General features: G+C 35.7%; 1 protein-coding gene across 1 annotated transcript; it reads left to right on the top strand.

Annotated features, from left to right (window-relative positions):
- The first annotated feature begins 1184 nt into the window (after positions 1-1184).
- LOC141696302 (uncharacterized) lies at positions 1185-2969 on the top strand. The gene is made up of 6 exons (XM_074500464.1): positions 1185-1254; positions 1344-1681; positions 1784-1872; positions 1978-2058; positions 2145-2616; positions 2703-2969. Exons 1-6 carry the CDS (start codon positions 1185-1187, stop codon positions 2967-2969), a joined length of 1317 nt encoding a protein of 438 aa, XP_074356565.1.
- Positions 2970-14134: the final 11165 nt, after the last annotated feature.

Below are 14134 nucleotides of genomic sequence, written 5' to 3'. Positions count from 1 at the left end.
ATAATTACCATGGTGAAAAATGCATGGCTCACAATCAACCAACCATTCTTTCCACTTGTCATGCTTATGTCACCTTGCTCAAGTCATCTTGTTAACACATGTCATCTCCTTGTTGGTGTGATGACATCATCATCCACTAACCTCTTTGATTAACCCTTAATTACTTGGCTAATGATCGCTTATCTATTATACGGTTCGCTTAACTTTCGTTCTCATTTATCGTTTGAGGGATCATATCCGGGATCTTATTACTTGGGTTCCCCTAAACCTTTCTCAATATTTTATATTCATTTTCATGATCCTCTCTTATAATCCTTGAATTTAAATTCTTTTTATCACGTTACCTTATACTCAATTCTTTCGGCATATGGTGGATTTTCGGGAAAAATCAAAGTGTTCGAATTTGGATTCTGACGATTTTTACATACACTTATATACCATATAGAGTACTAATAAGATCTCAGAATATCAATAAAAGAACTCATACATAGTGTGGTATGAAAAGTTTTCTTAATTAGCATAATCAGCAAAATCACTATTCATAAGGGTTATAAAAAGTCCAGAATTTTTGGGGTTATTACAGTAACGTACTTGATATATTAGGGACTATAACCCTTTTATATAACGCCTAATTAAATCTCCCATTATAATTTAATTGGTCATAATATTGGGTATCCACTTATTAGGTCCATACAACAAATTAAAATCTAATTTGGTTCTTTAATTGATCACATATCTTAAGCCAATAAAATAAATAGCTAATATAATTGCTATATTTACATATAGCCCATAAAATAATAATAATTATTAAAATAATAATAACATGTACATGTACTTAAATGGGTCTAAGTACTTACTTACTACCGTCAATCCACGTGATTTTAAGAGTAAAGTGCACTTTGTGTACTCGCACTTTGGTGAAGACACCACTTGCAATATTACAGTTCAAAAACAACCAACTGAAATACTACATTTCTATTTTCGTTACGGATGAATGCAATCCGTTAAATTTTATTAACGCCGTGACCAAAAGTGGAGGGCCTCATCGTCTTTTCCACATAAACCAATTACGCGGGCTTTTACCAGTACCTTTTCGCCTCCTCTTTTTCCATTTTCTTGCAACATTTACTTTAGTTAAAAAATCTAGCAAACTGAAGAGAAGGGTGATCCAAAATCTAGCAAGCATGAGTTGGTTAATTCGTCCAAGGGAAGAAAGGGATATTTACTCACCAAATGAATGCCCCAGTTATACAGGTAAGTATTCGATATCTCCAGTAATTTTAGGGTAAATTAGGGTATCCCCAATCTCTGTAATTTGTATTATGGTGGCCAATTATTAGCAGCTATTGGAACAGATGCTAATGATGGGATGTATCCCTTGGCTTGGGCAGTGGTGGAAGCTGAGAACAGTGAGAGCTGGAATTGGTTTTTAAAGCAAGTAGTTGAAGACTTGAACATTGAGAATGACAGCAGCTGGACATTTATATCTGATAGGCAGAAAGGCTTGATTAATGCCTTGGAAACTATTGTGCCTAATGCAGAACATAGGTTCTGTGTTATGCACTTGTACAAAAACATGTGGAAAGAACACAAAGGCATTGGTGTCAGGATGATTCTCTGGAAAGCAGCTAGGGCTACAACTGAATACACATTTAAGAAGCACATGGATGAGTTACAAAAGGTAAGCTGTTATCATTCCATGTCATTAGTCATTTGGTTATTAATCATTAGTCATACTTTCTTGAATTGTTTGCTTATTCAGTATAAAATCATGTATTGGCAGTTATCAAAGAAATGCTATGATTGGTTATCTGAAAAACCAAGAACTCAATGGAGTAGAAGTGCCTTCAGATTGACACCTAAATCTGACCAGTTTGTAAATAACCAATGAGAGGTATTTAATAGCACCATTGGAAAATATAGAGACTTGCCTATTCTGTCAATGCTACAAAGCATACATATTGATGTCATGAAAAGGATACAAAAAAGGAGGGACAAGATGCTTAATAGTTATGCCTTGAACCCTATTTGCCCTAATGCCATGAGAAGACTGAATAAGTAAGTGTCTTCAACTAACTATGTTGTAGTGTCATGTTTTAAGTTTATGTGATACTAATTGTTAATGCCTAATATTTTGTTTGCAGAGTTGTTGAGTTGATTAAAGGTTGTCATGTGGTATGGTCTGGAGGTGCAAAGTACCTGGTTACTATGAGTGATGGGGGTTACCAAATGGTGGTGGACCTGGAGGCCAAAAGGTGTGCATGCAGGAAATGGGAGATCTCAGGTATACCATGTTACCATGCCTGTGCTTGCATAGCATGGTCTAAGAAAAATTATGAGGAGTATATTCATGCTTGCTACTCAAAGGATAGTTTCCTTGCAACATACAACCACATTCTTGATCCTATTTGTGGTGAAGAAGAATGGGATGCAACAGACTACCCTAAGCCATTACCACCTGTACTCAAGGTACAAACAGGAAGGCCAAAGAAATCAAGGAACAAAACCAATGATGCAACCACCCCTGGGGCTACAAGGTTAAAAAGACAGAACACCAAAGTCAGGTGCTCTTATTGCACTGAATATTCTCATAACATGAGGACTTGTCCTGCTAGGGTATGTTGTTTTTTCATTATCTCAATATGATAATGTGTGCACATCAGGAGTAGTATATGAAGAGTATGTACTTCTTATGTTCACAGGCACATGACAAAGCTAATGGCTGTGAGAAGCAAGTGAAAACTAGGACCAAGAAGGCAAAGACAGCTGAAGTTGGTGGTGGAAAGGAGGCTTCAAACTCCAGGACAGTTGGAGAAGCCAGTCAGGGAGGCCAAGAAACTCCAAATCAAGGTGGACAAAGTGGTGAAAGGAGAGCAACAAGGTCCACTACACTTGGAGAAGGCAGTCAAGGTGGTGTCTTCACCAATACCAACACTCAACAAGGCACAAACAATCCTCTTGGTGTTTAAGCACTTGGATTCACAACTAAAGACAAGGCCAGTGTTACAAGTTTGAGGAATCTGGAGCTAGCAAGGAAGAAAAGGGAAAGTAGGCTTAAGCAGAAACCTGTTTGGAAGTTGTAAATAACCTAATGATTGTGAATGTTGATCAACCATCTTGAGAAGATAATGCTTGTTTTGATGCTAACTTTTTATTATGGTCTATATGAACCTTAGTTTGGCTCTTTTGGTATGGATGTAATAGAACCTTTGTAGTCATGACTCATGGTTATGTTCTACATGAACCTTCTTTTGTTATGGTCAACCTTGGTATGGAACCTTATGTTACAATTTGCAATGAATTGACCTCTTTTGTTTTATTTGAAAGTTAAAATTCTATTACAATACATTGTCAAATGTAGCAGTCAAATTCGAAAATGAAATATCAGATACATTACAGAGAATAACATAGTCATCAGAGTACAATTCGAATACATTAAGATAATAAACATAAAATCTTAAGCATCTTCATGAACATAGCTAAAAGACAAAACACACCGACAAAAACCTTAAACTTAAGATCTTAAGCATCTTCATCGGACTCGTAATCATCAACCACATTATCAGGCATAACTGAAGCAAGTCCAGTACTCATCATCACAGAGAAGACAATAAACATAGCAACCACCATAAAACCTTGTTTTCGCTTCAAATTAAGAGTCTCAGCTTCATGCCTTTCAATCAAACTGTCCCTCCTGCGACTGTTCCTTCGAAGAGCTTGAAAATGCATTTCGTGTAACTCCTCAATAGCCTCAATAGCACGAGCTCCAAGGGGTGGATCAATCCAAACAAAGTACGCACAAGATTGCTGCCCACATTCGCGAAACCTCCGACCCGCGTTCACACCAAACCAACGAGTTTTAACCACACTCATTCGATCACAATCACAAGCGAGATCCAAAATGTCTTCTGTAGCTGCCATATTTCTGTTTGGGTGGGATGTAATTTTGAAATTAGGTTTAGACTGATGAAGGAGATACATACAGTGAAATGTTTATATGCATATACCCAATCTGACCGTTGAGACTTGAGTTTACTGAAATACCCTCACGACATTAATAAGATTTAACGGATTGCATTCATCCGTAACGAAAATAGAAATGTAATATTTCAGTTGGTTGTTTTTGAACTGTAATATTGCAAGTGGTGTCTTCACCATAGTGCGAGTACACAAAGTGCACTTTACTCTGATTTTAATAAACATTGTGAATTCAGCAAGTTACATTTGATTTGTATATTAGGGAGAGACCAATGAACACATATATCTCACCATCTCTAAGCATTCTGGATAGTTGGAACCCCTGCATAGAATTACAAACATGATCAGTGGCTCCTGTATCTACACACCAAGTGCTCATAGATATAGCTGCTATAAATGTTTCTGTAACTAGAGAAAGAGACATACCAGTATTGTTTGTCTTCTTAGGAAGAGGACAATCCTGTTTCCAGTGACCTGACTGTTTGCATCTGAAGTACTTTCCCTTAGGCTTTTTCACACCACCCTGAACTCCCACTGCCTTCACAACTTTCTGTGTCTGAGCCTTTTTCTTCTTCTTAATACCTTTCGGCTTAGAGGAAGAACCTTTCTCAGCCACATTCACTTGAACACTCTGCCGAAATAATCCTTTAGCTGCCTGAAGTTCTGTCAGCAGTTCCGTGAGACTATACTGCCTCTTGTTCATGTTGTAATTCAAGAGGAACTGCTCAAAACTCTTGGACAAGCTCATAAGGATAATGTCAATCTGGGTTTCCCCGTCAAGTTCAACACCAAGGATCTCTATCTCATTCAGATGCGACATCATCTTGAGAACATGATCCCTTACAGGTGTCCTTCAGCCATCTGAGTGTTCATTAAAGCCTTCATTGCTACTTGCCTAGCAGCCCTATTCTGATCTCCAAAAAGTTCCTTGAGATTAAAGAGCATATCCGAAGCAGTGGCCATAGACTGATGCTGATGCTACAAAACACCCGACATTGCTGCCAGAATGTAACATCGCGACATCTCAACAGCCTTAATCCACCGTTTATAATACTCTTTCTCATCTTCAGGAGCATCAACAGCAGGCTGTTCAGGCTTGGGTTCATAAGTGCAAAACTTGTACTCCTCAGCAGTCAACACAATGTCCAAATTTCGTTTCCATTCAATATAGTTAGGTCCGGTAAGTTTGTTATCCTTAAGTATGGTGAATAGTGGATTAAAACCCATTTTATCCTGAGAATCATGCATAAAAATATCACATAAATAAGGGTGCATTAATTATTAAGATCTATTGATTCCTCTAACAATTATTAAAATTTAATGCACTAACATATAAACACCATAAGCTTCTGGTACGCCATGATGTGTGACATGTATACCACCTAATTTTGTTTAAATGTTACTTCGGTCCTATTACTAAACAATATGCCACGTTGGGGTGGACTATATTTTTTTTTATAGCTAAGTGTATATCATCATCAAATCTTAAATTATTTGAAATCTATGGAACTTGGTACGCCACGATGGGTGGCGTGTATACCTTCCAATTATTCGTAATTTTTCCTTGAATAGAGTACTTCAATTCAATATTCATCAATGGTTTGATTTCCAGGTAGTGGAGGAGTCACATCGGTCTCGCTTAAAACCCACAGCCTTACAAGTTCGATGAACCCGTTTTTGACAAAATCGCCCCAAATCAGAAATAAAGAAAATCCGTATTTATTCCTTTCAAAATTTATTAATTTAAGAAGTTTGTTCTTGTAATTTCTATAACATTCTAGACACCATAAATTACATGTCACGATGGGTGACGTATATATAATTTATATTCGTCTTTATGTTAAATTACCTACAACCAATAATGGAGACCATGGGATTTAATTTCATATTAATTCCCTCTCCCACTTAGATTTTTTTTATTAAAATTGAGAAATTTTAAAATTAAATGGGGCCCTATGTTGTGATAATTATGTCTAATCATGCATTCAAAATACACACATAATTTTAGCAACATATAACATTTAATTAAAGCAATAAATAAAATTTATGTCCATGTCGTCCTAATTAAGTTAAACATGCAATTTTAAAAGAATTACACACATAATTAACGACACACATAATCAATAAATTAGAGCAATAATTAAAATTTAATGGAAAAAATTAAAATAAATTTTCCACTATTATGGCCCTTGAAAAAAAAATTCAGCTCTAAAAAAAAACTGCCCCAAGCGCGCCCCGACGCCCCCAGCAGCCCCAGCAGCCCCAGCTGCCCCAGCAGCCCCAGCAGCCCCAGCCGCCCCAGCAGCCCCAGCAGCCCCAGCAGCCCCAGCAGCCCCAGCAGTCCCATCAGCCCCTTGTAATCGCACAGCGGAACAAAAAACTACCGGAATTGATTTCCGATCACACATACCTATTACAAAATACCTGGAACAATTACAAAAAAATAGATCTAATACAAAACTAATTTTGTAAAATCTATTCTAATACGATCAACCCTTGTGTAAATTACAACCACGATTAAACCACGTGGAAACTAAAACAAAAATTAACCACGATTAAACCACGTGGGATCCAAACACATAATTAAAATATACATGGCCATAATAGTGGATTAACAACCTGCATCAAAACCAATACAAGCAAAACACTATATACACGCATATATAATTACGACATGGACATTATATCATAAAATGTAGAACCCATTACCAGGCTCTGATACCAATTATTGGGAACCACTGACTTAGGGTGTTACTACGTTTTACGATAAAGATTACGAAAAGAGGATTACCTTGTTAATGGTTGATTCCACGCTCTTCTATTGTATTCCCAAATTCCCTTGAGCGAAGTGTGGCCTCCGTCTTCTCAAGTTATCCTCTCTTCTTACTCCTTGGTGGCTACAATATGTTTTCACACAATTCCGAGCAAGAAGAGAATAAGAATATATATAGGCTACAATAGGGACCATGGATAATTAGGTTGGGCCTTCTAATTACATCTTGAGCCTAGCCCAATGTAATTAAATATTAATTCAATCCACTAAAGAATTAATATTTGCACTACCTTTCCTAATACCGTAATTTAATTAATTCGGTTCCAATATTATTTGCTTATTAAATTCCCCATGTTTAAAATATCATATGTCCATTAATTAAATAAATTACTGATAATTTATTTAATTAATATCTTTTATCCTTGATCATCCACTCAACCTTTATTTAATTATGCCAGAATAAATTCCACCTGCAGGGTTTCACATAATTAAATCTTTTTGAGCTTTCAAGGGGACATCATTGACCCGAATATTATCAGGACATGGATTCCTTCAATAAATAATATCCACCATGTATATAATTCCATCACCCAAAATATAATGATATAATTCAAAAGAATTATTTCATATATAAATCAAAGCATGTAAATAATATACACGTGTCAATTACTATTTTCGGATTAAGAACCTAAGCATTAATAATAACATAGAATCTTAGTTCTCCTTCTTAATCAGTATTAAGGGAACAATTCTAAATTTGATCCTGTTCAATATACACAAAGTATACTAGTATTATTTATTAGTCAATATAAACTAATCTAAATAATACTACAGCCATACCAGTGGATTGTCCAACACCACCTGTGCTGTGAACCTTATTATATTATATAACCGTATTTAACAATCTAATATTCTGTATCCCATTTGATACTAGATTGTTCACAATATATAATATTAGACAACATGTAAACATTCAAATGATTCTCAAATAAACTGGCCAGAAATAAATGTACATACTTCAAATAAATATTTTCAGTATACACTAACATATATTTCAAACGAATAGTTCAGTATAAACCCTAACATGAAGTACAACACAGAGGGGGTGAATGTGCTTTCTTGTTTTCTTGATTAATCTTTTAATGCTTATGGCTCTTTGAACTTAACATCTAGATAAATTTACAGTGATAAAAGACTAAATGTAAAGACACTAGTAATTTATCAAAAACTCACTTGATTTGTATTGAATTAAATTTATTTATGTTATAAATCTGTGTTCTTAAAAATAAGAACTCAGCTACTTCTCTTAAGAGAATACAAGATTTTCAAAATTTGTTTTGTTACCTCTAAACAAAGGACCCCTGACATGTTTTATCGATCAACATACACGGTTTACAGAATTTGCACTAAAATAGACTAACACATTTTCTAAAACACATTTGTCTATTTCTATTTCTAGTGCAGCATATCTGTGCAGAATGTACTAGGTATATGACCCTCCTTTCTCCTGTTCATCTTGGCCCTTGATCTTGCATTCTTCAAGCTGCATTTGTAGGCTTTCCAATTCAGTGATAGAATTGTTTGTTGACTGATAATCTTGGATCTTCAAGTTGTCTATATTCTAAAATTATTTGTCGAGATCTCTTTTGTTGTGTAGAGATGTCACATATCGATAATAAAATGACTTCTCGATATCTCCACTTCTCGATAGGTGTTATGACTTGTCAAGGTTTCCAGTTCTCTACAAGTAGAATGACTTGTCTATATCTCCAGTTCTCTACATAAGCTTTTTACTTGTCGATATCTCCAATCTCTACAAGTAGAATGACTTGTCGATATCTCTAGTTCTCTACAAGTAAACTTTTAACTTATTGATATCTCTAGTTCTCTATATGGACTTTTGACTTGTCAATATCTCCAGTTCTCTATATGCAGATTGACTTGTCGATATCTCTTGGGACTTCTCTACAAGCCATTTTGACTTCTCGACATACATCTTTATATTCCTTGATATGTGACTTAGCATATTTTTCCTAGAATAATATTATTCAACTCCAAGCTTCTACATTTTTCTCTGAGGCATGAACATGATTGATCTTCTTCCAGAGTTTATTTCTTAGCTTGATGGTTGTTCATCGAAAAATCATCCAGTCCAATCCTCCAATTTAATCTACTTAACAATTTTTACAGACTCAAGAAATACAATTACAAAATATAATAAGATTATTATACAACTTATCCTGAGGGTTATCAAGGTGACTTAGTCTTGTTATGTACATGCATGTCTTGCACAACAATCTCCCCCAATTTGTGAGAAGATTACTTGTCACAAATTCATTCCTGATAACAAGACTAACCCCAAGCTAAAACTTAAAATGAAAACTAACAAATTTACAAAGTATAAATTTTATACATTCTTGCAGTTACATTCAAAGTTGAGTTTATATGATCGTCTGAATTTCTCATAACCTGATTATTCTTTAATCAAATCCTTGAGCCTGACAATACATTCAAGTTCTTCAATAATTGCAGTTCCCCTTAGAGCTTCTACCAGTTTTAGCCATCCACTTAGGAGTAATTGTCAAGATGATGTATTATGTACCTTGATAATCTATGAGTCTTGACATTCAGAGACACACCATTAGGAGAAATTATGCAACCTTTTTGCATTCAACTCATAAAACCTTTTCTCAAAAATCTCAATTTCCTTAGCATATTTCATCTCATTTGATTACCTCTCAGCATTTTTTCTAGCATGCCTTACATCTCTCTCTCTCTCTCTCTCAACCTTTCAGCTAATTATGTCTTCCTCGTCCTGGTAAAAGCATCCTTTGCATTCATCAAACTAATTACCCTTACAAGCTCTACAGTGGAGTAGTTTTCAATAACTTCTTTGTTGAGCAAGCTGAAGGTGCCATCCTTAAAGTAAATTCTCACTTCTTCCAAAGATTTAACACAAACTTTGACTATTTCTTCAGCTAGTTGTTTGTGGTAGTCATCGGCTGTTATATTTTCTGAGATAGGTAGAAAATCATCTTGATTAAAATAGTTCCAAAGAGCACCAACTTCAACTTTTATTTGCCTTGGTTTTCTCCCAGTTGTTTGAAATGAGTTTTAGTTGGAGGTTTAAGAAGTTTTCTTAAAGAGGTTTGGTTGGCTGTGATAGGGATTTTGAGTAGAGAGTTGGTTGTAGGTTTGTATAGGTACTTGGGCTCTGAGGTTTGAATGTTATGAGTTTCTGTTTGGCTAGGTGCTTGGGTTGAGGTTGGTAGAGTTTTGGATTTTTGGGTTATTTGTGTTTTCTTGGAGTCTTTTCCACCCTTTCCATCTCCCTTATTTGCATCATTTCTTTTCTTATGATTATTCTTGCTCCCCTTAGCATCCTTATGGCTCCCACTACCTTTGCTTGACTAACTTGGATTTGAGCTAAAAATTTATGCTCATCTTTCTTTTGCTCATCATCATTCAAGTCATCATCTTTTATATTGATTTGAGTTCTTGGTAGCATGGTGTCTGCATTCTTCAAGTATTTAGCAAGAATTTTGATCATCTCCACATCTTCATACGTTTTGTTCTTCTTAGTCTTCAAGTATGTCTCTATTGTCATCATCAGCTTTGTGTTTCCCTTGATACAGTGTTTGGGTAATTGAAAGTGATTGCATCTTCTGGTGTTTGGGCAAATGTAGGCCACTCTTTTGCTTGGATGTAGGTATGCATCAGAAAAATCTCTCATTTGACCATTATTTAGTTCATATAGCAAAAGAGTGTTCTCTGGACTCATCACTTTACTTTGTTGATGAATATGTCCAGTTCTGAGACTCTTCTTGATTATAGAAATAAGAGAGAGACCTGCATGCACCTGTCAACACCAGAATCATTTACATTCACCATAATTCTCTTTTCTATGAAGTTCTGTCTTGTGACTAGCACCACACTCAGGAAATTGACATTATTATTTACAACCTTTTTATAGGTGAAGTGATTTAAGTTGAGTGAGACTCTCAGGCTTCAAAAAAATCAGCAAACTTCTTGTCAAGACAAGGGCCTTCAGTTGTCATCTTGAGTCTTTCAATTCCAACATCATCTTCATATTGGCTTGATTTTAGCTTAAGCTCCATCATCTCCCCTTAGACTTGGTAGCAGGCAAGGTGGCATGTTGAGGGATCTGGGCCTTTACCATTTGAGAAGTTTCCTGTAGAGGGACCTTCAATACACCCATGATTGCTCTCAAAGACATATTTGTCTACATTTGAAAATATTTCTGGGAGTCTATTATGGACTTGATGTCTTGTTGTTGACTTTGAACTAAAGAGGTGAGCTGAGAGACTTGAGATGTGAGAGATGCATTTGAGGTTGTAAGCTCAGCTACTTGGTTCTGTAAAGTTTAAATTTGAGCAAATGAAGAAGTGAATGTTAAAGGCATTGAACTTGTAGAAGCTTCTCCAAAAGATTCTAGAACCATCCTTCTAACCTCATCCATCACCAAGGAAGATGGTTTATATCTGGCTTTGTAAAGTTGATCTAGTTTGACCTTGGTGTCATTATTTTGAGAGATTTGACCCTGGATAACTGTATGAAGGGCCACAAAGGACTCCCTTAGCTGCTTTATACTGGCTTCCATAGATGTAGATCTAGCTTAGCCACCTTATCAGCAAATTTGTTGAAGTTGTTCTTGATTTCCCATTGACTGGGAAGAAGCTCATCTATTTTAGCATTCACCATGCGCTTGACTTGTTCTTGATGTCTATCCAGTGTCTTCTCTGAGGCCTTACCAATGAAGTTGAATTCCTTGAGTTGAGCTTTATGAATCTCTGTGACAACATCATAAACCTCTTGAGGTGTAAGCTCTCTTTCATTGCTGCCAAGAATGGTGATGTAGTCTTCCCTGAATCTTGAGAGAGCTTCCTCTATGTTAATAGTGAAAGATTTGAAGAGCCAAACATCCACATTTTCATCTCTCTCAGCTGCATCTAAGATCTTTTCTTGTTGGTCTTCAACTTCCTCACTGTAGTTTAGAAGGATTGCTTGATAGTCCTGGTTTGACATATTAGATGTGAGTAATTATTGAGCTATGTTAGCAAACCCTTCTATTTGATCTACAAGCATTTCATCTACAGTTTGGGGTTGAGCCTATGTATCTTAAATCCAGTTTTTAAGAGGATGTGGTTGTTGGGTTGAGCTGGAAGGTTGGCCAGTGTTTAACTGTAGGGTGGTTGAAGTGGATGTTGCACATGTGACAGATGTCATAGTTGGACTCACAATAGGAACTATGGTTTTAACAATGTTTTGTTCACTTGGTGAGTGAACCTCCATTTGAATTAGAGGGGAGTTGACCAGATTAGTGTCATGTACCATGGCCTCAAGCCTTTGTTTTTGCAAAGAACTAGCACTTGAATGTTCTACTGTAATTGCCTCCCCTATAGCTGGATCATTGATAATTGGACTCCTAACTTCAATTGTCAAGACAATTTCAGCTATTGTTTTGAGGGGAGTTGTTTCTGCATGAGAAATGTCCAATTGAGTTGGAGAGAATTTGAGTAGCTCCCCCTCAAGGGTATTACCCTTAAACCTAGCAGTCTGTGAAGATTTTTGTGCACATGAAGGTGCATTGGAAACTTGAGTCACAGGATCTTCAGTAAAAACTGATGAAACCCTTGTGTTTGTGATTGTGTCATCAAGGTCTACCTCATCATGTAGCCTCTTACCGTAACACCCCCAAATCCGGGGTCAAGGGATTTGGTCGTCATTATGAAACCTCAATCCAAAATAACCTGTTAAATAAATAAATAAATGCCAGCAACTGAAATATATCATCTGTGACCCCAAACTATACCCAAGTTCTTTTATGGTTACAGTTCTAGAAACAAGAATTCCAAATTCCACAAATAATTTTTCACTTTCTTTTACTTTCTCTTAAAACTCTTTTCAACAGATTCCAAAACTCAAAACTTAACCCACTAGTATAACTTCGAAAAGAAGTATACTAGGCCCAAATACAATACACAACTATAGTATAATATAATATAAATAACTTTACATAACAGAACTTACACTACTCCGCGAACCCTGGACTAACCACCTTCCAAAAGCTTCTTCTTTGTCTTCTCAAATTACGTAGCTAAACAGCGCAAGTTAATCCTCACTGGAAGGTTAAATTTAAAAATAGGAAAGTATGAGCGAAAGAAATGCTCAGCAAGATCATTATAACAAATATAGGGTCGTTTTGATGTAAAACTGACATCTGCAATAGCGCAGAACATTTTAAAATCATAATTGCTGAAACAGAAAATTTATTAATGAATCAGATAACTGTTTCTCACTGTATTCAAAACTCTTTTTGATATTTCTGAGTGAAATGCTTCAGCAATACTTTGAATCTTGACGAGAATAAAACTCGTAAAACAGTGTTCACGAAAATATCGTAAACAACATTAACATGAAATTATGATTATGGAATGAATCATAAACTTTTTTCAAAACCGAACTCTTGATATTAATACTTATTTTGTTGTCATATCAAATTAGATATCAATAAGAACTTTGATACTCACAACATCCCATACTGAAGTCAACATCAATCATCTATACTAATACCACCTTTGATATATAACAACAACCTAAATATCCACATCAAGCAGAAACTGAATCAAACTGCATTTCACCTTTTATTCAAAATAGAACCAGTTGATAAATCATTTATTCTATGATTATCAAAACAATTTAGAAATAACAGTTTAGATCGGAACCAATTATATTTCATGATATTCTTGATGATTAGTCACGAAACAACACCGGTATCCCGCACCCATACCGTAAATATAGGTACTACCCGTATCCCGCAGCCATACGGTACCTATAGGGCGACAGAAAAGGCATATATTCGCCTTGAAAGATATTACAGCTGGACCGATGTTTCGATCACCTACGCTGTAACCAGTAACCACCCAATCTTAAAACCTTTTTATTGAAAAGGGGTCATAATAATCGACACCCTAAATAATTTTTGATTCCCCCATTCACTTAGGTAGGAATACTCGCAACCAAATAATTTTTCTCAAAAACCAAAACATTTATAAATTCATTAATTTGATAAGTAAAAACATCTAACTATTCTGAACATAGAATAGCAGAGAGTACTTGCATAATAAGCATTTAATTCAACGATATGTAAAACATTTATCGATTCTAAACTGAGAATAGGGAAAGCAATACTTGCATAATGGGATTCAAAAAAAATATCACTTGAACAATAAGTGATGATAGGGATACTTGCCTTTGGATTTTTAGCAGTTAGTCACACTCGCAAAAACACAATCCCTCCTTCTGACATCTCATGGCATCACCGTCTTTCCTTTCAATAATTCACTGATGTGTTGCTTCTGT

Source organism: Apium graveolens, chromosome 2, assembly GCF_009905375.1.
Source record: "Apium graveolens cultivar Ventura chromosome 2, ASM990537v1, whole genome shotgun sequence".
NCBI classification, from domain to species: domain Eukaryota; kingdom Viridiplantae; phylum Streptophyta; class Magnoliopsida; order Apiales; family Apiaceae; genus Apium; species Apium graveolens.
The sequence above is the reverse complement of the archived record's forward strand: the minus strand, read 5'-3'. Positions and strand labels throughout refer to the sequence as shown.

Coding starts and splice junctions, on each gene's coding strand:
- LOC141696302 (XM_074500464.1), top strand. CDS start 1,185: ATGAGTTGGTTAATTCGTCCAAGGGAAGAAAGGGATATTTACTCACCA. Junction 1,682..1,783: donor ACATGGATGAGTTACAAAAG/GTAAGCTGTTAT, acceptor ATGTATTGGCAG/TTATCAAAGAAATGCTATGA. Junction 1,873..1,977: donor TTGACACCTAAATCTGACCA/GTTTGTAAATAA, acceptor TGTCATGAAAAG/GATACAAAAAAGGAGGGACA.